General features: G+C 40.9%; 1 protein-coding gene across 1 annotated transcript in view; it reads left to right on the top strand.

Moving 5' to 3' along the window:
- The window catches only part of ADGRE3 (adhesion G protein-coupled receptor E3), a 41,538-nt gene that overhangs the window by 14,011 nt on the left and 2,568 nt on the right, over positions 1–24,959 (top strand). Inside the window, exons 4-13 of the mRNA XM_022558321.2 lie at positions 4,666–4,703; positions 9,232–9,415; positions 12,139–12,255; positions 13,717–13,901; positions 16,006–16,173; positions 17,285–17,482; positions 17,769–18,004; positions 18,617–18,683; positions 18,903–18,994; positions 20,969–21,137. Coding sequence (XP_022414029.2) covers positions 4,666–4,703; positions 9,232–9,415; positions 12,139–12,255; positions 13,717–13,901; positions 16,006–16,173; positions 17,285–17,482; positions 17,769–18,004; positions 18,617–18,683; positions 18,903–18,994; positions 20,969–21,137 — 1,454 coding nt within the window. The remainder of the gene's footprint in view (positions 1–4,665; positions 4,704–9,231; positions 9,416–12,138; positions 12,256–13,716; positions 13,902–16,005; positions 16,174–17,284; positions 17,483–17,768; positions 18,005–18,616; positions 18,684–18,902; positions 18,995–20,968; positions 21,138–24,959) is intronic.

Below are 24,959 nucleotides of genomic sequence, written 5' to 3'. Positions count from 1 at the left end.
GAATTGCGCGTTTTTTATGACCTTGTCTCAAAGTCCCATTGTAACACTTCTGCAATAGTCTTCTTCTTTTTTTTTTTTTTGCGGTACGTGGGCCTCTCACTGTTGCGGCCTCTCCCGTTGCAGAGCACAGGCTCAGGACGCACAGGCCCAGCGGCCATGTCTCACGGGCCTAGCCGCTCCGCGGCATGTGGGAGCCTCCCAGACCGGGGCACGAATCTGTGTCCCCTGCATCAGCAGGCGGACTCCCAACCACTGCACCACCAGGGAAACCCTGCAATAGTCTTTTTTTTTTTTTTTTTTTTGCGGTTCGCGGGCCTCTCACTGTTGTGGCCTCTCCTGTTGCGGAGCACAGGCTCCGGACGCTCAGACTCAGCGGCCATGGCTCACGGGCCCAGCCGCTCTGCGGCATGTGGGAACTTCCCGGACCGGGGCATGAACCCATGTCCCGTGCATCGGCAGGCGGACTCTCAACCACTGCGCCACCAGGGAAGCCCTGCAATAGTCTTTTGACTAAAGCAGTCCTGAGCACACTTGGACACAAAGGGATAAGACAATGTGCCCACATCTCAATGGAAAGAGTGTCAAATAATTTGGAAGCCACGTTTTGAAACTGTCACACTCAATATTCTAGTCTCTATTTTTTTCTCTTTTTTCCTAGTCTGTATTTTAATAGAAGATTTCCATTTATATTTAATGTATATTAGTCCATTTATATTTAGTGTAATGACTGACACAGTTACTCCCACGGTCTTACTTTACATTTATTATTAATTTTATATTATTATGATTTCCTCATTTGCCTTTTTCTTTTTTTTTTGCATAGGATTTTTTTAACGTCTTTATTGGAGTATAATTGCTTTACAACTATGTGTTAGTTTCTGCTTTATAACAAAGTGAATCAGCGACACATATACATACATCCCCATATCTCTTCCCTCTTGCATCTCCCTCCCTCCCACCCTCCCTATCCCACCCCTCTAGGTGGTCACAAAGCACCGAGCTGATCTCCCTGTGCTGCTGCTTCCCACTAGCCTTTTTCTTATTTGTGTTTGTTTTATCAAGTTGCTATTAGTTCCATTTTTCCCTTTATTTATTTAGAATTTCTACTATACTTTTCATCCTATTAATGGTTACTTTCTCTTTTCTTAATTTCATAATAAAACACATATTTCTCTCCTAATATTTGAAACACTCATCAATTATTTTTCCCACCAGGTTGCATTGTTTTCCCTACCAAGATGCTTAATTTTACCCTTACTTCCCCTCCCCCAGTAAAGAGACGACATCCTTAAAATACTCTCATTTTACTCCTCTCCTTTCCTCCTTTTCCCTCCAATCCCCCCCCATGAATGTTAATTTTATTTCAATGTTCATTGTGAAACCCTGCTTCCTCTTCCCTTCATCTTCCTCCAAGTTGAGGTTTCTGTACTTGCTAATTTAATACTTGTTAACTTGTTGTTTGCTTGGAGCATATCTTTGCATGTTTTCTTCACATTGGGTACATGGGTAATATCCCTCTCAATTATTATATAACCTCACCTTTCTTTTACTCTAACAAGTAGATTCTATCTTGGCTGTGTAGAGAATTTTTTAACTCCATCCTCTTACCCCAGTAATCCATCGATACCTATCCCAGTAATCACAGAAACCGTCTTCAAGTTTACAGGTTTGCAGTTGGGAATTCCAATACCAGATTGAGTCTCATTCCTTTGTAGTGAATTGTAACTACTTTCTATCTCACATTTTCTCTCTCACACTTAAGCAGAAAAGATGGGTTTATGATAAAGATGCGTGGAAACGTCTTGGAACTCAACGGCAATAATACAGCTGGGATTCTGGAATGAACTGAAGCTGGGGACCAAACACTGTCAGGGCACCCCAGTCTCTCATACTCTGTGTCTGCTCCTTTCTTCTCTTTCATTGCAAACTGCCTTTTCTGACTCCTTGTCCACAGGACAGGAAATCTGGCCACCAACAGCTTCAAATCTTACCATTTTTATTGATCCAAGCACCCAAAGAAGGATCAATTGATTCTCTCTTGGACATAATTGCATATTACTTGGAAGTGTACAAATTGGCCCAATTTGAGTCATACGCCTACCCTCAGATCTGTGACCTTGGATAAGCATGATCACTGTCATAGAAATCATATAGATGGAGAAGATCTATATATAAGAAACATGGGACTTGGCAGACTATCCATGAGGTATTGACTACAGTTGAAATCATAAGAGAGAGGGTCTTTAAAGCTAAATTCTAGGAAACTGATTTGTGGAGAAACAATAATACTGATAGATAATATTTATTTCATTTGTACTATGTGCCAGGTACAACACCAAGTGCTTTACATTCATTATTTCATTTATTACATGAGGTAAGCACTGTTATTACAGATAAAGAAACTGAAGCGGGCTTCCCTGGTGGCACAGTGGTTGAGAGTCCGCCTGCCGATGCAGGGGACACGGGTTCGTGCCCTGGTCTGGGAAGATCCCACATGCCACGGAGCGGCTAGGCCCGTGAGCCATGGCCGCTGAGCCTGCGCGTCCGGAGCCTGTGCTCTGCAACGGGAGAGGCCACAACAGTGAGAGGCCCACGTGCCACAAAAAAAAAAAAAAGAAAGAAAGAAAGAAACTGAAGCACCCAAAAGTTAAGTAACTTGTTCAAGGTCTGCCAACTAATAAGATGATTTTTAACTTAGGTCAGCCTATATTAAGAGTCCACACTCAGCCACTTGCTACACTGCAACGTGGGTCTCAGGGAAGCCATAAAAGGGACAACACATGCTTTTTTGGTGCAATAATAAAAATAATAGTAATAATCAGTTATTCCTCTTTATCAGTCAAGATCAAGCCTGGAAAACAGAAACACACTAGGTCTTTTAAACATAAGTAATTTCATACAGAGAATTGGTGCTGGTGAAGGAAGAGCTGAGAAGTCAAAAGGATAGTGAAGCAACCCAGGGATTAGCAATAGCAGAAATCTGTAGCCATCCTATACCTAGGGGGACAGAAGAGGAAGTGGTATTACCAGGATCCAAAAGCTGGGTCCATCTGATGAGAGCTGGAAATTTGGAAGATATACAGCCCTCAGAGGGCTATTGCAGGGTTTAAATGAGATAGTACCATTTAAAGCATTTAGTGCAGTACCTATAAGTATTTGCTAATATTGCTAGCTTTTCATCTGATTCTCAGGAAAACCAAACTACGTTAACACCCCTGCTCCTGTTAGAAAGGTCTGGGAAAGTTCAGGTTTCTCTTTAATATCAAAAGTATGTTGTCCACCAATGGGAGGTGCTCCTGCAAGATTCAGGCTCAGGTTACGCTATTTCCCCAAGTCTCAAGCTGGAGCCCACACCAGGGTCTTGGAGCTGCATGCGCTCCAAGTGTGAGACTGAGGTCCAGATGGGGAAGGTGACAGAAATGAGCATGGGGTGCGTAGGAAGGGGTTGCTGTGCCATAAGTCCACCACTAATTCAGACAATCAATAAATAGTTGTTACATGAATTAATGAGTAAATGAGTGAAAGAATATGATTGAACCCAAAGTGAATTAGCGTTTTACTAGGCAGCAGACACCTCTGTTGACAATGTATAAACAGGCTGAGATTTTGCCTGGGTTATGATGTTAATCTGTTAAACTCACCTTATCTTACAAGAAAGAGAAATGCCTTAGTTATTTTCCTAATTTTAAGACATTTTCTAATTTTAAGAGCTCTTTTATATGGATTGCGTCCATCCAGGGTTAGTTATCACCAAGGTTGGTAGGTCCAAGAAAGCCCTCACAAAAAATGTATACAGCTTTCAGCCAAAAGCATGTTTTTCTACAATGAATGTGGTTTCCAATAACAAACATTTTCAGACTCAGGCTGTAAGTAAAAGTTCTTGAACTCTTAAGACAAAACCTTCAATGTACAGGAAAACTCTTTGCTCTTTTTAGCAAATAGACTCAGCTGAAAACCAAGACACAGAATAAGTATAGATTTAACCTCAGTATGATGGTAACAGGTATGTAAACATTTGCTAGACTTTTCTCGTCTTTCTAAAATAGAGATGATTATCCTCACAACGTACAATACAAGAAGCAATATACCAAGGTCCCATTAACAGCTGAAGATCATAAACTGACATTCTAGTCTCAATTATAATTCCCAGCCAGGCTGAATTTTAAAACCTGAAGCACCTAATTTTCTGTTTCCTCAGCCATTTCAGTTATAATGTTCAGCCAGGTCTGAATGAAAGAATTTGGAGCTTACAATTTTCCACTTCCTCTATGCTAAGGTATCTCTACCACAGTGGTATTGACATTTGGGCCCCATAATTCTTTGTGGTCAGAAGCCATTCTGTGCATTGTAGGGTATTGAACAGCATCCCAAGCCTCCACCCACTAGATGCCTGTAGCATCCCCCACCCCAAGTCATGAGTGACCACCAAAAATATCTCCAGCCATTGCCAGTGTCCCCTGGAGGCAAAATAAGTTGAAAAACACTGCTCTATGCCACAACAGGGAATTTGGACTCTGATCCCCCAAAAGAGCAAATGACCTTGTCAGGAAACATAAAGTGTATGAGTTCAGACCTTCTAGATGCAAAGTTACCCACCTTACCTGCCAACCTCTCCACCCTTTAACTTTCAATTCCGACAGTAACATCCGTTGTTGTCTTTTTCAGAAACCACCCCCTCAGAGACAAACAGTAGCATGAAAGAGGTGAGTGGAAGCTGAATCCTGGAACCTAGTCAGGTAACAAATATTTACAAATCTCAAAGCTAGCAAATGGAGGTGAATACTATATATTATATGTGTGCTATATGTCATATACCATTATATGATAATATAAAATATATGATACATATTATGACAACATATTTTGATATATGTTAATTATAATATGTGTTAATTATATTATTATAATGTTCTCTAATATGTATTATGTATAACTATGATATATACATGTACATCACTATGTTTATTGCTACATACCTCACTATAGAGGTAGATAGATACAGCATGTATGTAAATAAGGGTGTATGTGTATGTATATATAGGTATGTGTGTGTCTGCCCCCTAAAGAGAAGATCTATCCCAAACCAAGAAAGACAGACTAAGCAAGACTGTATTAGGATATGCTGAGCTGTTGTAACAAAGAGGCCCAAATATCCAATGGCTTTAAAAAGATAGATTTTTATTATTTTCTGACTTATCAGTCCAGAGGCAAGGAATCCAGGCTGGTGAAGGGATTCTGCTCCATGAGTCCATTAGGTGTGTCCATGGTCTTTCCATACTGTTGCTCCATCATCCCCTGGCATCTTGTCCTCAACTGCATAGCCAAAGCTGGGTTGCTGCAATGCTGCATTCGTACTGGTGGACAGAGGAAAGAGGGTGCTCAGGGCAAGTTCTCGGGAGTACAAGGTGAAGAGGGGAGAGTAGAGAGAGGGCCTGTCTCCTCATCTACTCACTATATGATATGCTAATAATGTCAGGATAACTTCCTTGGAGACATGTCTTTTTTCTTTCTTTTTTTTTTTTTTGGATGCATTGGGTCTTCATTGCTGTGCACAGGCTTTCTCTAGTTGTGGAGAGCAGGGGCTGCTCTTGGTTGTGGTGCGCAGCCTTCTTATTGCAGTGGCTTCTTTTGTTGCAGAGCATGGACTCTAGGCACACGGGCTCAGTAGTTGTGGCTCATAGGCTCTAGAGTGCAGGCTCAGTAGTTGTGGCGCATGGGCTTAGTTGCTCTGCAGCATGTGGGATCTTCCCCGACAAGGGCTCGGACCCATGTCCCCTGCATTGGCAGGCAGAGTCTTAACCACTGCGCCACAAGGGAAGTCCCTAGAGACATGTCTTAAGGTGACAACCCAGAAGTTGTATATATCATAGCCAAACCTAGCTGCAAGAGAGGCTGGGACAATATGGTCTGTGGTTGGGTAGCATGGCCCAGATAAAATTTGAGGAATTCGTTCAATTATTAAAAGTAAGAGGGGGAAACGGATATTGTAGGACAATTAAGAGAGAGAAACCAAAAAGATGCCTGATAGGTAGTAATCATTTAGTGTCTGTAAACTGACTCTGAATTTTAACAAAAAGAACGATCCATGTCTCTGAGAATCTATAGTCTAGCAGAATGGACTTGTCCCTTATTTGCCCTACTCCCCACCCTCACCCTGCTCTACTCCAGAGAAACTGTTCATGCCTTGCCTTCCCACGCTCCAGGCCTCCAAGTACATGCTGTTCTCTCAACCTGAAACTCCTTTTCCCAGTTCCTCACCTGGCTGGTTCCTCCCATTCTTCCTTACTCAAGACTCAATTCAGGGGACTTCCCTGGTGGTGCAGTGGTTAAGAATCCACCTGCCAATGCAGGGGACACAGGTTCGAGCCCTGGTCCGGGAAGATCCCACAGGCTGCAGAGCAACTAAGCCCATGCACCACAACTACTGAGCCTGCACTCTAGAGCCTATGAGCCTATGAGCTTAGTTCCCTGGTCTGGGAACTAAGATCCTACACGCCTCGAGGCAACTAAGTCCGTGCACCACATCTACTGAGCCTGTGCTCTAGAGCCTGCACGCCACAACTACTGAAGCCCACACACCTAGAGCCCGTGCTCTGCAACAAGAGGAGCCACCACGATGAGAAGCACGCGCACCGCAACAAAGAGTAGCCCCCGCTCGCCACAACTAGGGAAAGCCCACGCGCAGCAATGAAGACCCAACGCAGCCAATAATTAATTAATTAATTAATTAATTTAAAAAAGACTCAATTCAGGTGTCGTGTCCTCCTGGATGGCCTCCCTAAACTCCTCCATCTTAGTTAATATCCCCCCACTATGTTCTTACAGCAGGGGTTGTGGGGTTTAGAAGTGTAGAAAGAGGTTTGAATCCCAGCACCACAATGGCAAGTGACATGGGCAAAATGATGACCTCTCTGTGTTAGGGTTCTCCAGAGAAACAGAACCAATAGGGGAAAAGATATAAAGAGATTTGTTATAAGGAATTGGCTGACAGGCCCCGAAATCTGCAGTCGACAAGCTGAAGACCCAGAAGAGTTGATTGTGTAGTTCCAGTTTGAATCCAGAGGTCTGAGACCCAGGAAGAGCCGATGTTTCAGTTAGAGTTTGAAGGAAGAAAACAATGTCCCAGCTCAGGGCTGGAACTGTCAGGCAGGCAGGAGGAAAATCCCTTCCTCAGAGTTCTTATTCTAGTCAGGCCTCCAACTGACTGGATGATCCCCAGCCACAACAGGAAGGACAATCTGCTTTACTTCATCTATCCATTCAGATGTTAATTTCATCCAGAAACACCCTCACAGACACCCAGAATGATGCTTGACCAATATCTGTGTAACCCATTACCCAGTTAAGCTGAAACATAAAATTAACCATCACGCTCTTCAAGATCAATTTACTCATCTGTAAGACAGGGGTGGTAATGGCACCCTTGGATAGATGAGCAGTTTAGATGAGATAATATATGTGTAGTATTTAGCACAGTGCCTGACCCAGAATACATGTTCCATCTATGTTATCCATCATTATCTCCGTCAGACTGATAATATTTACATGGTGTGCTGTCACCCTCTAGACAGTGAGCTTCTTGAGGGCAGGAATCAGACCAAGCCCACATTGGGAGTTCAGCAACTGTTCATTGAAGTAATGAACAAATAATCATGTTATCAACAGGAGCATTTCTTTATAAAATGCCATTGCCACGTTCCTCAAAAAATTAAACATGGAATTACCAGGTGACACGGCAATTCCACTCCTAGGCATATACCCAAGAGAACTGAAAGAAGGGACCCAAACATATACCCGGACAAAAGTATATTTCCAAAAGATACATACATCCTTATTTCATAGCAGCACTATTCACAATAGCCAAGACATGGAAACAACCTAAATGTCCATTGACAGATGAATGAAGAAGATGTGGTATATATATACAATGGAATACTACTCAGTCATAAAAAGAATGAAATAATGCCATTTGCAGCACATGCATGGACCTAGAGATTATCATACTAAGTGAGGTCAGTCAGACAGAGAAAGACAAATACCATATGATATCACTTGCATGTAGAATCTAAAGTATGACACAAATGAACTTATTTACAAAACAGAAACAGACTCATAGACATAGAGAACAGACTTTTGATTGCCAAGGAGGGGGGAGGGCAGTAAGGGAGGTATGGAAAGTGAGTTTGGGATTAGCAGATGCAGACTATTATATATATTGTAGAATGGATAAACAACAAGGTCCTACTTTATAGCACACAGAACTACATTCAGTATCCTGTGATAAACCATAATGGAAAAGAATATGAAAAAGAATGTATATAAAACTAATCATTTTGCTGTACAGGAGAAATTAACACATTGTAAATCAACTATACTTCAATAAAATAAAATTTTAAAAGAAGAAAGCAGGGACCCAAATAGATACTTGCACACCTATGTTCTTAGCAGCACTATTCACAATAGCCAAAAGGCAGAAATGGCCCAAATGACCATCAACAGATGAATGGATGAATAAAATGTGGTATATCCATACAGTGGAATATTATTCAGCCATAAAAAACTGAAGTTCTGATTCCCACTACGACATGGATGACCTTAAAAAAATTATGTTTAGTGAAAGAAGTCAGACACAAAAGATCACATAGTGTGTGATTCCATTTATATGAAATGTCCAGAATAGGCAAATCCATGGAAACAGAAAGCAGATTCGTGCTTTCCAGAGGCTTGGGGAAGGGAGAATGGGGAGTAACTCTTTAATGGGTTTTATCTGGGGATGATGGACATGTTTTAGAACTACATAGAGGTGATGATTCCACAACATCATGAATGTACTAAATTGTCACTAACTTGATCCCCTGGGGATCAAAATCACCCCCAGTTAAGAACCACTTGTCTATTTCTAGAAACCTTACCACTTCCTTGTTGGTAAAAGATGTTCATAATAACTAACACTTATATGGTGTTTACCAGGCACAGACACTGTTCTAAAAACGTAGCATCTCTTCACTTATTTAATCTTCCCCAAAACTCTATGGGGTCTTAGTTCTGTCCTCATTCTAAACAGGGTACCTGAGGCACAGAGCGATTGAGTGACTTTCCCAAGGTTGCTCAGCAGGTGAATGGTGGGGTCAGGATTTAAACTAGTTGTCTGGCTCCAGCACCTGCTTTCTTGTGTTTTCTTCTGACCCTCTATCAGATTGGATTTTTTTTTAATTCTTTATCTCTTCAAAGTTGCAACAGGTTGTTGAGAATATCGAGTCACTTCTCACCAATAAGACTGTATGGGAAACAGAAAAGACGAAAAACATCACAGCCACGTTCACATCTATTCTCCAGAAAGTGGAATCAGTTGTTCTAGAAACTGCCTTGAAAGCCCCAAACCAAAAACTCCAGAAAGTCCAAAACCGTACTGTGGGTAAGAAGACGATAAGGCATGATACACACAGGGTATGGTTACTAACTGGGGTCTGGATTGAGCAATTAGAAAAGTAAGTAAGTACTGCATGAGTCCATTAATATAAAATTCTAGAAAATGCAAACTAATCTATAGTAACAGGGAGGAGAGGAAAGGTGAAGGGATGAAAAAAGGGCATGAGAAAAATTTGGAGAAATTGTTGGGGATGATAGAAATGCTCTCTACCTTGATTGTGGTGGTGCTTTTACAGATGTATACACTCAGTGAAGCTCATCCAGTTGTACACTCTAATACATGCAATTTTGCGTACATCAATTACACCTCTGTTTTTAAAGCTGTTTTTAAAAATTGCCAGTGGGGGAATTCCCCGGTGGTCCAGTGGTTCGTACTCAGTGCTTCCACTGCCAGGACCCGGGTGGATCTGGGAACTAATATCCCACAAGCCGCCTGACATGGCCAAAAATTTTTTTTAATAAAAATAATTTTTAAAAAAATTTTAAATAAATAAAAATTGTCAGTGGTTTCTAATCCTGAGTCTGGGATTCTGGCTTGAAGTTAGGTTTTTGTTTTTTTTTTCAACCAGTGCTTACATAACTTAACAGCACACGTCACAGTGATGCTACTTAAACCATCCCAGAAGGAACATCTTACTACATATTTTTAAAATAAAAATACTTTTATTAGGGAATTCCTTGGTGGTCCAGTGGTTAGGACTCGGCACTTTCACGGCCGGGACCTGAGTTCGGGGAACTAAGATCCCGCAAGCCACACAGCGCAGCCAAAAAAAGAAATACTTTTACTCTACTAGTCATACATATTCATTATATACCTATGTGATGAGATGATGTGTCAATTAGCTTGACCTTGGTAATCGTTTCACTATGTAGATGTGTGTGTGTCAAGTCTTCATACTGTACACCGTAAATATGTACAATTTTTGTTTTTGAAAATAAAAATAAATAAAATACCATAGCAAAGCCAAGTATTAAATTTTTTTAAAATTAGGAAAAAACATGTACACAAAACTAAATTGAGACCAGCCAAATCTGCCCACAACCCAATCCTCCAATCTGATACCCATGTAGTTACATGTCTGATGAAGAGACACACGTTTGTGGTGTATGTTACAATTTACATACGGTTGCACAACCTGCTTTCTCACTCACTACATTACTAACATCTTTCCATGTAAATCATATACATCATCATTACCTATGTTACTGTCTTCAATGGCTTATAGAGTTACATTGTATATATAATTTATTTATACTATATATTTATTTATACTATAATTTATTTATTTCCCTATTCTGGTAAATGCAGGTTGTAGACAAAGACCATTGAAAATTTATCTGTGTGTTTGTTTGATGTTTTCTTAGGATAAATTCATAGAAGAGGAATTGTTAGGTCAAAGGGAAAAAAACATTTTATAGACTTTTGACACATACCACTATATTGGCCTTCAGAAATGCTGTTTGCTGTGCTTTTTATTCAGCTCAGAGATGTCAGTGTATTTGTGTATGCCTAACTAACCATTTTGTTTTATCAACTTGCATGATAAAGTACTTTATACTCTATAAAAATAATAATTTTTTAAACTGTTTTAATAAAATAAAATTCAGTGTCTAACCTTCCTGGGAAACCAGAATCCGCACAATTTCTTTCAAAATTAAACCAGATTACGAGTAACTCTCATCTTTCCTGATTTGGCCAGTTCCTAACTGTTTCATCGATGACCAGTACCCTTACCTCAGGGGCTTTAGTCTTCTCATCTATAAAATGAGATAATAATGCTGCATATAACACACTTACAACTAGGGCTGGTAATTGCTATAACTTTGATTATTCTACTTTCCACTCTTTAGTTTTATAAAGTTTTATTTAAATAGTATCATTTTTTATATTCCTATCTACTTTATAATTGTATCATTCTTTAAGTGCTATTTTGTTACTTGCTTCTTTTTAACTTTTTTAAACATAAAAAAGGAGGCATAATAAGCCTACTACCCTCATCATCCAGATTGAATAATTTCCAACTCATGACCAGTCTCAGACTGATTTTTAAGATAAATATTCTCATGAGCTTATTTCCTGCTCTTTTTTTTTTTTTCTTTTGGCCATGCCATGTGACTTGCGGGATCTTAGTTCCCCCGACCAGGGATCAAACACATGCCCCCTGCAGTGGAAGCGTGGAGTCCTAACCACTGGACCGCCAGGGAATTCCCTTATTTCCTGCTTTTCTGTGACTTCATTTTTATTGGAAGCATGATTCCCCATTAAAGAGATAAGCCACAAATTATTTAATCAGTTCCTTCTTAAACATTGAGGTCACTTCCCGTTTTTCACCGTTATCGTCTTTGCTGCTGTGAAATTAGCTACAATCTTTCTTGTAGTTAATTCTGTCCTCTTATCCATGATTGTTTTCCTAGAATAAATTCCTAGAAACAGAATTGTTGCTTCAAAGACAATATGCTAGAGAATATTATTTAAGAACTTGGTTTCAGGAGTTAGAGTCGTATTTAAATTCTGAACTTCAGTTTCCTCATCTGAACAATGGCTCCTCATGGCGTTATATGATGCTGTTATAAGATGATGATGTATAAGGATCTTAGTCCAGTGCCTGGCACATCCTAGACATTCAGTAAATTTGAGCTGTTTGTGTAGCTATGCACATTTTTAAAACTTATAATAATGGTAAGCTTGCCCGTTGTTTTTCTTACCAGCTGTTGAAACTCGAGTTGTTACAGACGATTGCTCCACGGGAGTCATCTTCAACTTGAACGCCCAAACGAACTCCATGGATATCCATTGCAGTGACATCATCCAGGGAAATACACAAGGTACATGTGGTGGCTGTATGCAGAATCCCTAAGACACGCAGAGCAATATCACTGTGTGAGTAGTAAGGAAAGGTCCACAATAGGCTCCTCCCTAATGGGTCTGTTACCCTAAAACTGTGTCATTTGAGTCTTTTCCTTAAAAACAAAAATCTTCTTAAACTAGAGGCTTTCTATTCTTCAGCATGAAAGAGACTTCTTTGCAGTTGAGGGGCTGTTCTACCTGGGTCTCAGTTTAGGTTCACTCAGAAGCAGTCCATGGACAAGTATAAGGAGTTCAGTTGTAATGATTTTATTTGGGAGATGATCCCAGGAAGCATCAGCAGGTGTATCAGTCAGGGTTCTCCAGAGAAACAGAACCAGTGGGGGCTGTGTGTATGTATGGAGAGAGAGACAGGGACAAAGACAGAGATTTTAAGAAATTAGCTCCTGTGATTGTGGAGGGTAGCAAGTCTAAAATCTAGCCAGCAGGCTGAAGACCCAGGGAAGAGTTGTTGCAGCTTGAGTGGCTCCGCAACAAGAGAAGCCACCGCAATGAGAAGCCCGCGCACCACAACGAAGAGTAGCCCCCACTCTCCACAACTAGAGAAAGCCCGCACGCAGCAACGAAGACCCAATGCAGCCAAAAATAAAATAAATAAAATAATTTTTTTAAAAAGTAAAAAAAAAAGAATACCCAATGTAGGATACCATTTATGTGAATTTTTAAACACAGAAAACAATACTGTATATTATAATGGAAACATGCTTATGTAGTAAAATTACAAATGTATTCATGGAAAGGCCACACTTCCACTTCAAGTCCGTGGTTATTTTCGAGAAGGAAGAAAGAGAATGAAATAATAGTGGGATCTTTAGCCATATCTAAAACATTTTATTTCTTAAAACAATACATAATTCTGAAGCCAATACGACAAAACTATAATATATTTTAAATCCGAGTGTAAATGTCTGTTATGTCTTTTTTATAGTTTTCTAAGTGTTTGAAATATAAGCTAAACTTTTTTAGAAAATAAAGATGTTTTCAAAGAATTCATCATTTACCACATGCTTGGTACTGTGCTAGGAGCCCTGTGGTTTCCAAATGAAGTATCTGGTATTAGTTACTCAGTAAGTTTAGTGCCTGTTGGAAAAATAGGATTAATCCACAGGAAATAATTAATGGACAGTTGAATTCTCTTTGGCACGGCAGGGACTGCACTTGAAATACGAATTTGGAGAAAGACACATCAAGCTGCCAGAGGATCTAGGGAAGACTTCCTGAGCCAGAGGCTGGGTTGGAGATGGGTCTTTGAGGAGGAGTTGTGAATATTTGGGTAGGAAGAGCAGGAGAGGAAAAGTAAACTTCCTAGGCACAGCTGAGCACAGGTGTGGCGATCATGGGAGTCTGTCAGGTATGGAGGGGGAAAGGGCAACAGAAGGAATGGTGGCACTTTTTAAGACTCCATTATTCTGTTTCCTCAGGTCCCAGTGCAGTTGCCTTTATTTCATACTCTTCTCTTGGAAACATCATAAATGCAAGCTTTTTTGAAAAGGTGAATGAGAAAGATCAAGTTTACCTGAACTCCCAGGTAGTGAGTGCCGCTATTGGACCCAAAAGGAACACATCTCTCTCCCAGGCTGTGACTCTAAGTTTTCAGCACGTGAAGGTGGGTGAAAGCTACAATTTGTACTTGCTTAGGTTTCATGGATGTTAGACCAAACAATTTTTAAATACTCCCAATTCAATCATTCTGGACCTGCACTGTGCAATACCATAGCCAGGAGCCAACTACAGTTATTGAGCATTTGAAATATGGTGAGTCTGAACTGAGATTTTGAAGACTTAGTATTTCCAGGTTTAGATTCAGTATTTCCAGACTTTGAAGACTTAGTAAGAAAAACAATGTGTTAAGCATCTCAATAATTTTATACTGATTACATGTATTGATTTATATTGACATATTAAAAGATATTATTTTGAATATAGTGCTTTAAATAAAATATTTTATTAAAATTAATTTGACCTGTTTCTTTTCCTTTTTTTTTTTTTTTGCGGTACGCGGGCCTCTGCCCGCTGCGGCCGAGCACAGGCTCCGGACGCGCAGGCTCAGCGCCCATGGCTCACGGGCCTAGCCGCTCCGCGGCATGTGGGATCTTCCCGGACTGGGGCACGAACCCGTGTCCCCTGCATCGGCAGGCGGACTCTCAACCACTGCGCCACCAGGGAAGCCCTCTTTTCCTTTTTTTAACGTGGTAGTAGAAATTTTCAAATTACATAAATGACTCATATGATATTTCTCTTGGGCAGCATCATTCTAGTTCGTGGAATTTTTTTAATTGCCGGTACCTCCTACATCTGTGAAATTTGAACTGAGACATAGTGTTTATTCTTGCACAAAAGCCTGGAATTAATTATTAAGACTACATAATTCAATCAGAAGAAAAACTTTTATATAATTCATTGCCTTTTCCCATTCTCTGCCCAAACTCTTAAAGGCAGGAGGGTTAATAGCCAGACATAGTCAACTGTTTAGAAAGTAAGAGTTGAAAGAAATCTTGCCATTTTTTTGACAACGTGGATGAACCTTGAAGACCTTATGGCCAAGTGAAATAAGTCAGACAGAGAAAGACAAATACTGACTGATCTCATATATATGTGGAATCTGTAAAAACAAACTCATAGAAACAAAGGACAGATTGGTGGTTGCCAGCAACAGAAGGTGGGAGAAAGAGGTAATCGTGATCAAATGTTACAAACTTCCAGTTATAAGATGAATAAGTTCTGAGGATGTAATGGAGAGAATAGTGACTCTAGTTAACTCTAGTTAACAATACTGTATGGTATATTTGAAAGTTGCTAAGAGAGTAGCTTTTAAAAGTTTTCACCACAAAATAAAAATTGTAAATATGTGAAGTGATGGATGTTAACTAACCTTGTTGTAATAATCATTTTGCCATATATACATATATCGAATCATTACATCATACACTTAAACTTACACAATGTTATATGTCAATTAAATCTCAATAAGACTGGAAAAAATAAATCAAATTTTTAAAAATTTTTAAGAAAATAAGAATTAAGTGGGAGAAGGTGAGGAAAGGTAGGTTTTCTCCATCTGATGCATAAAATCTAGGAATGGAATTTTTGATGTATGGCATGGAGCAATGGAAGTGCAGCAAGATATCTGGGGATGGTCCAGTGGATTATCAAAGGAGATACAGCCGCCAAATAGGAGAGCATCCAGCTCACATCCTTGGCCCAATCAAGTGATGCTATGGACATCCTGGGGGCAAAAAAAAAAAAAAAAGAGATTGAAAACTAACTTTATTCTCTCCTGGTGATGTTTCTTCCCTACACTACCCCTGTCATTGTATGAGCAATTATTGTGTTGTAAGCGGTCAGGGCAGAATTGATGTGAAGAGATCAGGGAAATTTGGCTTAGAGAGTATTTGGGAGAAAAATTTAAGTGAGCCTTATACTCTATTTTTATTTGACTCCCATGTTGGAAGATAAAGTCCTGAAGCCGATGACATCTTGTAAAATTCTGGCTCCCAGAGAGAGGTGGGTTCATTTTCTGTTATGTGGAATCCCAATAGAGTTGGGACTACGCGGACAGGTTCCTGGTGGTCATCCTCTTCACTTAAAATAGAAATTACCTGATCTCTCCTAACCCATGGTGTCACCTCTTTGCACCCTACCAGCATAGACTGACACTCTGAGAGCAGTCCCTCCCAAGGAAGGACATGATGAGCCTGTTCTATTTTCAGATAAAGCCCAGTATCAAAAAGGTCTTCTGCGTCTACTGGAAAGGTACAAAGGAGGGCGGCCACTGGTCCACGGAGGGCTGTTTCCTGATACAAGCAAACAAGACTCACAGTATATGCAATTCCACTCACCTGTCCAGTTTCGCTGTCCTCATGGCCTTCGACACACAGGTATGATGTAAACATTGAATTCCTCAAGCTAATCCTTTTGGAGGCCCTGCTTAGGTGGCCATAAATGCTATAAGGAAAATTTTTAAAGAGCGTGTGTCTGGAGTGATTGCAGAAGTGTGCTACTTTAGATAACATGGTTAGAGAAGAATTAACTATTCAAGCTGAAATCTGAATATTAAGTCAATGGGGTTACAATGTGGATGAATCTCAAAAATATCATGCTGTGTGAAATAAGTTAGACACAAAGGACCACATATTGTAGGATTCCAGTTATATGAAATGTCTAGAATAGGCAAATCCATAGAGAGAGAACAAATTGGTGGTTTCTAGGGGCTGGGAGAAGGGGAGAATAGGGGGTAACTTCTTAATGGCCATGAGGTTTTATTTTGGGGTGATTCAAATGTTTTGGAACTAGAGAGAGGTGGTGATTGCACAACACTGTGAATGTACTAAAAGTCACTAAATTGTACTGTGTAAAATGGTTAGTTTTATATTATTTGGATTTTACCTCAATGAAAAAAAAGAAAAAGGTTTCAGGGAAGAGCATCCCAAAAAGAGATACATGTATGTGTAAAGGTCCTGAGAGAGAACAAACTTGGTGTGTTCCAGAAACAAATGTGGTTGGAGCAGAGTGAATGAGAGTGAAGTGGAAAAGTTCAGGTTGGAGAAAAGGGCACAGGGAAAATGCATCAGACTTCAAATGCTATGGTCAGGAGTTTAGATTTCATTCAAATTACAATGGAAAGGCAATAGAGAATTTGAATCAGGGATGCTGCATACTTATGTTATTAGAAGAAATCTCTGGCTCCTGGGTCAAGAATGGATGGTGGTGCAGCAGGAGTGGACTGGTAGAGAGATGATGGTGGTCAGGATTTGGGTGGCAGCAGCAAAGGTGGTGGGAGAAGGTCAGACAGGACACATATCCTAGACGAGGGGTCAGAGTACTGATGACATAGGCTGGGTGACAGCATACAGGAAGTCCTGCATCCCTCCCCTCCTTGCAGAGATGAAGGTGATCTGCCTATGTTGGGATGCCACATTCCAAGAGGTGGGGGAGTATAATCCCAGAGCAGGAAAGCCTGACTGTGAGCTCCTCTCTGCTCGGTCCCAGGAGAAGGATCCCACACTGACTGTGATCACCTACGTGGGGCTGAGCCTCTCTCTGCTGTGCCTCCTCCTGGCAGCCCTCACCTTCTTGCTGTGCAAAGCCATCCAGAACACCAGCAGCTCGCTCCACCTGCAGCTCTCACTCTGCCTCTTCCTGGCCCACCTGCTCTTCCTAACAGCCTTCGATAGAACTGAGATCAAGGTACTTATACTGTCCCAAAATACCCCTGCCCTGCCTCCAGTGTATGCTGAGTTCATGGAGCCATGCTGCATTGGACACCTTAATAAAATAGCCTTGGGCCCCAGAGGGAGGTTGGGGGAGAGGTACCAAGGTGAGTAGTGCTGCCGTTGATTATCAACCACCTTTACCTTCAATGACCTTGGTCTAATACCAGGTGTTCTGAACTCAATGTCAGTATAAAAGAGAGGCCCTGAGGCCATGCTCCACCCTGACAATCCCTCCTGGTGACACCTTCCTCCTTCCCCAGGTGCTATGTGCCATCATCGCAGGTGCCTTGCACTATCTCTACCTGGCCTCCTTCACCTGGATGCTGCTGGAGGGCCTGCACCTCTTCCTCACTGCACACAACCTGAGGGTGGTCAACTACTCTAGTGTCAACAGGTTCATGAAGAAGCTCATGTTCCCAGTGGGCTACGGAGTCCCGGCTGTGATCGTGGCCATTTCCGCAGCATTCAGGCCTCAGCTTTATGGAACACGTGATCAGTGAGCTTGACTCTCACCCTGTGCCATGGACATATTTGAGGGCAGTGTTAATAGTGATGATTGGAATATTCACATCAAATGCACTCTACTTTCCCCTTGAGTATAAGGGCTCTAATCTCTTTCCCAGTGAGGCAGGGAAGAATGATGTAAGAGGCTCTGGAAGGGGAGAATTTTTTTTTTTTTGCAGTATGTGGGACTCTCACTGTTGTGGCCTCTCCCGTTGCGGAGCACAGGCTCCGGACCCGCAGGCTCAACGGCCATGGCTCACGGGCCCTGGAAGGGGAGAATTTTGCAGTTAGGTCCCAACTTTATCTCTCCCATAATTTGTGACCTCAAGTCCTTAATTCTCAGTCCCCTCATTAGTGAAATGGGGATAATGGTCACCTCCGTGGTCCCACCTTCAGAATACTAGTGTGAAAATTCAACAGGACTGTACCTGTAAAATGTTTAATGTAGCAGTAACACATGATAGTGAACAATTAAAGCCTTCATGGTCAGCTGACATTTTCAGGAGACATTGGAAAATTCTCTGTTAGGAAAAGGTGTCATTTCATATCCATTTCATGTGCTTTCTCTGATCTCTCTTTGCATCTCTTTTCCCATTTTTCCCAGCTGCTGGCTCAACCTGAACCAGAAATTCATCTGGGCTTTCCTCGGTCCCGTCTGTGCCATTATCTGTGTGAGTGAATATGTGGCTCTGATGTTCCTGACCTAAGAAGCAGCACCAGACATGGGTGCAAGATAGCACAAGGGACATATATTTTCTCGGTTGTATGATTTGATTTTTCCACCTGCTACCAATTCAAACCCATGTTCAGGGAGGTAGGAGCTGTGTACAATTTACAGTGGACATAGTCATCTTAACTTGTATTCTACATGGTCTGTGTCATTCCTGCAGGTGAATTTTGTATTTTTTATCTTGGTTCTTTGGATTTTGAAAAGAAAACTATCCTCCCTCAACAGTGAAGTGTCAACCATCCAGAATCTAAAGTAAGATGAAGCAAGTGGTATTTTCTAACCCTCTTTTCCTCTACTCACTTCCTACTGGTCCCTCCTACATATTGACACAGACATACACCCCACAACCAGGCTCTAAGGACTAGCAAGACCACTACCATCTTCCACTATCACAATTAATGAGAAGCTGTATTCACTAGAGTACAGGCTAAATTTCTGTGACCCAAAAATGGGAGTGAAATAGAAGTTTATTTCACTCTCACGCCACAGACCAGAGGTAAACAGTCCAGAGCTAATGGGAAGCTCTGCTCCACAGAGTGATCCAGGGACTCACGTTCTTTCTATTGTGTTGCCCCACCATCCCCTAGGATGTTGTCTTTATCAGTATCCCATATGCAGGAAGGAGTTGACATGAGAGTTGCAAGTTCCACATTTGCTCATATCCCATTGGCTAGACCTTGGTCACCTGGTGACACCTAGCTGCAAGGGAGCCTGGGAAATGTAGTCTCTAACTGGGTAGCCCTGTGTCCTTGATAAATCTCAAAAAGCGAAGAGATCTAACACTAGACGGAAGAAGAGGAGAATGGAAGAATACAGCTTTGGCCACACAGCACAAGAGGCAATAGGTTCAGGAAGGATTTAGGTTAAAATATATTTTGTATAATACTATTTCAAAAAATTGGGAACTATGAGTATTTCTTTTATTTTTCAGCATCCATCTTTTTTTTTTTTTTTCTGTGGTACACGGGCCTCTCACTGCTGTGGCCTCTCTCGTTGCGGAGCACAGGCTCTGGACGCGCAGGCTCAGCGGCCATGGCTCACGGGCCCAGCCGCTCCGTGGCATGTGGGATCCTCCTGAACTGGGGCACAAACCTATGTCCCCTGCATTGGCAGGAGGACTCTCAACCACTGCACCACCAGGGAAGACTTCAGCATCCATCTTAATTTGACATGTAATTTGTTGAGGTTTTCATTGTAATCACAACAATAACACATTTGTTATTTGTTCATTATTTGTCAAAAGTTTTCAAAATATATAAAGTTAAAAGTGAAGTTGCTTACTCCCTCTTTTCCTGCTACTTTTACCTCCCAGGGAATCCAGGGGTAACAAACTGCATGATATGATATGTCTGATATTTTCCCAGGACTTTTTCTGTGCATTTTCTGTAGAACAGACAGGCTTACATACAATAGCATCACTACACAAATTGTCCCTCAACTAGCTTTTCTCACTTATGTAATATGATATTTTAAAATTAGGAATATATAGATACAAAAGTAGGGTGACCTTACATCTCAGTTTGCCTGGAATGGTTCCAGGTTATGTTTGTTGATGCATTGTAATTATTAAAAACACTCCTTTTTCACTGAAGCATAGTTGATTACAATGTTCTGTTAGTTTCAGGTGTACAAAAAAGTGATTCAGTACACACATACATATGTATATTCTTTTTCAGATCCTTTTCCATTATAGGTTATTACAAGATATTGAATGTAGTTCCCCTGAATAGCACACATTTTGACCCCTCCATATATAAATGATATATAGAGAGAGAGATAAAGAGCTTTATCTTTGCAGTTTTAGAATGCTTTACGTATGTATGGTACTAATTTTGTTCTATATACTGTCCTAAATACTTTACATATGTTAAGGTCTCATTTAATCTTTGCAGTAACCCTATGAAATAGGAGTATTACAAAGATTAGGGAACTGAGTTACAGAAAAGTAGAGATTCCCTGGTGGTGTAGTGGTTAGGACTCAGCGCTTTCACTGCCATGGTCCAGGTTCGATCCCTAGTCAGGGAAATAAGATCTCCCAAGCCACGTGATTAAAAACAAAAAACACGCCAGATAGTAACTTGCCCAAGGTCACACAGTTAGTTAGTGCTGCCTTGGATTTAAACCCAGGCATTCTAGCTCCAGAGTCTTCACCATTAACAACAATGCTGTAGAAGTATTCATGTCCATCGTTAGCTTTTTTACATTATTGATTACTACTTCCCTCAGGATGCTGACACTCAAAGCAACAGCTCAGCTCTTCATCCTGGGATGCACATGGTGTCTGGGCATCTTGCAGATGGGCTCAGCTGCCCGTGTCATGGCCTACCTCTTCACCATCATCAACAGCCTTCAGGGTTTCTTCATTTTCTTGGTCTACTGCCTCCTCAGCCAGCAGGTAAACTGTGACCTCTTTCTTTATTGTTTTAAAGTTAAGAAACATTTGGAGATACATAGTTTAATAAACATTCAAATCCACATTCTCTAAATTTTCATAGGCACTTGTGAGTAGTGTGTAAACACTCCCTATATGTTCTCTACTGTGAGATGCTATTGATTGTAAGAAATATTAATTTATTAATGGCTTTCAGAAAGTAAATAATTGCTGCATCAAGGAAATACCATGTTTTTCTTCAACCATCCCATGCGTAATAGTCATCTATTGCCATGTAACAAACAACCTCAAAAATCTCAGTGGCTTAAACACAAATATTTACTTTTCTCATTCTGGAATCTGCAGGTTGACTGGGGTTCAGCTGATCTTGGCTGGGCTCAGCTTGACCTGGCTCCAGGATGAAGATCATGTTCAGGTCTGCCCTTTGTGACCCTGATGCTTGGGAGAAAGGGGAGCATCTCCCTAACATAAGTTCTTCTTATAACAATGGCAAAATCACAAGAAGGCAAGCTCTACTGAGCAAGGCCATTTCAAGGTGATTCTGTTTGCATCACCTCCACCAATATTTCATTGGCCAATAAGATCCCATGTCCAAGCCCAAAGTCAATGGGAGAAAAACACTCCATTCACCACGAAGCTAAGACAGGATGTAATGCTACTACAGAAGAGTGAATAACTGAGATCAATAAAGCAATCTACCACACCACTTAACATGAATTCTTAAACACATTTCCATGTGATGTATATCCTCTCTACGAACGTTTTAATAGCTCTATAATGAAATTACATAATAATATAGTTTTTCTAACATTTGATCATGAACATTTTCAAATATACGAAAAAGTTGAAAGAATTATGTAGTAAACATGCACATACCGATCACCTAGATTCTGTAAGTAACGTTGTGCTATGTTTGCTTAATCACATATCTGTCCATATACCTACCCTTCTATTCATCTACCCATCCATCCACATGTACAGCCAAAGAAAACTGTAAGCAACTCTTCTCAGTGGATGTATGCACTTGAGTGAGCACAATGCAAAAGACTTATTTGTACTCTTCCCCCAGTTCATCTCAGTGCCTGAGGCATCTCACAGTGTGAGCCTCCAGTTTTTCAAGATATATATTTTGTATTCAATATGGCTACTAAACACAAGCCAATTCACGTGTCTGCAGCTGAACAAAAGAAACAGTGTGCGTCTGACACTTGGGAAATACTGGCTGCTGTGGGCTTGTTGAGATAAAGCTCTAAGATGATTCCTTACTAAGGGGTGCTCAGGGGTAATGTGAACTGCATGCTGGCTCTAGAATTGAACCCCAGGCAAGACGCTACCGTGCTGTATACTACTGAACCACATTGACATACTTCTACTTAGATTTAGTTAAGTTATACTCATCTATAGAACAGGATACTATGCAACTATTAAATATAATGTAAAAGACTGAAACCCCAGTGAAACTTGGATCTACATGATCCAGGCCAGGAGGTGCAGTGGCCAAATAAGGATATTCCAGCAGCCAGAAGAAATGCAAAATCACCCAAGTTCTTTATTTGTACTTCTCAAATACCATGAAGAAGACACATGGTCCAGCTGAGCTTTGTTGAGCTCGGGCACTAAGATTTTGAGGTCGTTTATTACTGCAGCAAAACATGTCCTGACTGATACACTTCTTCCTCTTCCTTCTCCTCTTCCTCTTCCCTCCTTCTCCTCCTCTTCCTCTTCTCTCTCTTCTCGCGCTCCTTCCTCTCTCCCTCTTTTCCTCTTTTCCTCACTCTGCATCTACACACCCAAAGAACCAAACTAGGAAAGGAAGAACAGCTCCTCTGAGGATAAGAGAGAGGAAGAAACTGAGCCGACAGAGCAGACACTCCCTAGAGAACAAAGGATGAGCATAGGCATAGACCATTCAAATGTTAATTTTTGTCTGGGCACAAGAATATTTTATGACCGGAAGGATATTCAAAATATATTAGTGAATATATGTGGAATCTAAAATATGATACAAACGAACTTATTTACAAAACTGAAACAGACTCTCAGACATAGAAAACAAACATTTTTACCAAAAGGGAAAGGAGGGGGAGGGAGGGATAAGTTAGGAGTTTGGGATTAACAGACACAAATTATCATATATAAAATAGATAAAAAACGAGGACCTACTGTATAGCACAGGGAACTATATTCAATATCTTGTAATAAACCATAATGAAAAAAATATGTAAAAGAATATATACATATGTATGTTTAAATGAATCACTTTGCTATACACCAGAAACTAACACAACATTGTAAATCAAATATACATCAATAAAATAAATAATTTTTAAAATTTTTCAAAATATATTAGTGAAAGAGTAAGTTTCAAAACATTGCTCCAGAAGGGTTCTATTTTGTTTATATAACATATGTAAATATTCATTGCTTATGCTATGTTATATAGTCATTCACGTGTGGGTAATGGTGTATATGGAAAAACACCACTTATTCTCAAGCAATTTTGCCACTCCCAGGGGGAACATTTATCAATGTCTGGGGACACTTTTGATTGTCACAACTAGGGGAAAGGGTGCTACTGATAACTAGTTGGTAGAGGCCAGAGTTATTGCTAAACATCCTACGGTGCATAAGATAGTCCCCACTACAAAGGATGATCCAACTCAAAATGTCAGTAGTGCCAAAGTTGGAAACCTTGGTGTAGCAAATGTTGTTGATGGCTCTCTCATATCACTTTGGCATTATATTCTACATGCCCAGGGTTGCTTATTGTAAACACCTGTGACTCTGTGCCTGTGGGCTTCTTACTGCCCACAGGACATGCCTGCTTTATACACAGGGCAAGCTGGTGGTGCCAGAGAGTAATGGCCCTTGAGAGCAGCCATCAACCAATGACTGATGGGAGCTGGTAGATAGATGCCCCAGCTCCCTTGTCCCTGAGGTGGGATGACTCTGAGGTGTGTCCTCTGTTGTTTCCAGAGCCCCCGAGTGGCACTAAACCCCAGATGTCCACAGTGGAAAGGATTATGCATCCTTTATTAGCTGCATTCCCTTCTCCATCTCACTTCCCCACTGATCTATTGGTGTTTCCTGGTATCACCCCTCGAAAGATCTCTTTGCACTAGAACGCTTGTCTCAAGGTCTGCCTCTGGGGGACCCCAAACCAAGACACGTGGAAGGATACCACCAAAACATGATCAGTGATTTTTCGCTAGATTGAGGAACTATGTGTGACTTCTATTTTCTTCCTTTGCATATGCATATTTTGTTGAGTTTGTACAACAAATGAAAAAATTATTGTGATAAAGTATATATAACAAAATTTATCATTTTAACCATGCTTAAGTGTACAGATCAGTGGCATTAAATACATTCACATTGTCATGCAAAAATCACCACCATCCATTCTAGAACTTTTTTTTTTTTTTTTTTTTTGCGGTACGCAGGCCTCTCACTGTTGTGGCCTCTCCCACAGGCATGGCTCACGGGCCCAGCCGCTCCGCGGCATGTGGGATCTTCCCAGACCGGGGCACGAACCCATGTCCCCTGCATCGGCAGGCAGACTCTCAACCACTGCGCCACCAGGGAAGCCCCTAGAACTTTTTGATCATCCCAAACTGTACCCCTTAGGCAATAATGCCCCATTCTCCCCTGCCAAGCCCCTGGTAACCAGTATTCTACTTTGTCTCAATTAATTTGACTATTATAAGGATCTCATTCATGTGGAATCATACAGTATTTGTCCTTTTGTGTCTAGCTCATATATTTCACTCAGTGTAATGTCTTCAAGGTTCACCCATGTTATAGCATGTTTCAGAATTTTATTCC

The sequence above is a fragment of the Delphinapterus leucas genome, unplaced genomic scaffold, assembly GCF_059928025.1.
Source record: "Delphinapterus leucas isolate spDelLeu-1000000601 "Yukka" unplaced genomic scaffold, BTC_Dleu_Yukka2 spDelLeu_asBTCV2_sq25, whole genome shotgun sequence".
In the NCBI taxonomy this organism is placed as follows: Eukaryota; Metazoa; Chordata; class Mammalia; order Artiodactyla; family Monodontidae; genus Delphinapterus; species Delphinapterus leucas.
This window is presented reverse-complemented; position numbering and strand designations above follow the sequence as displayed.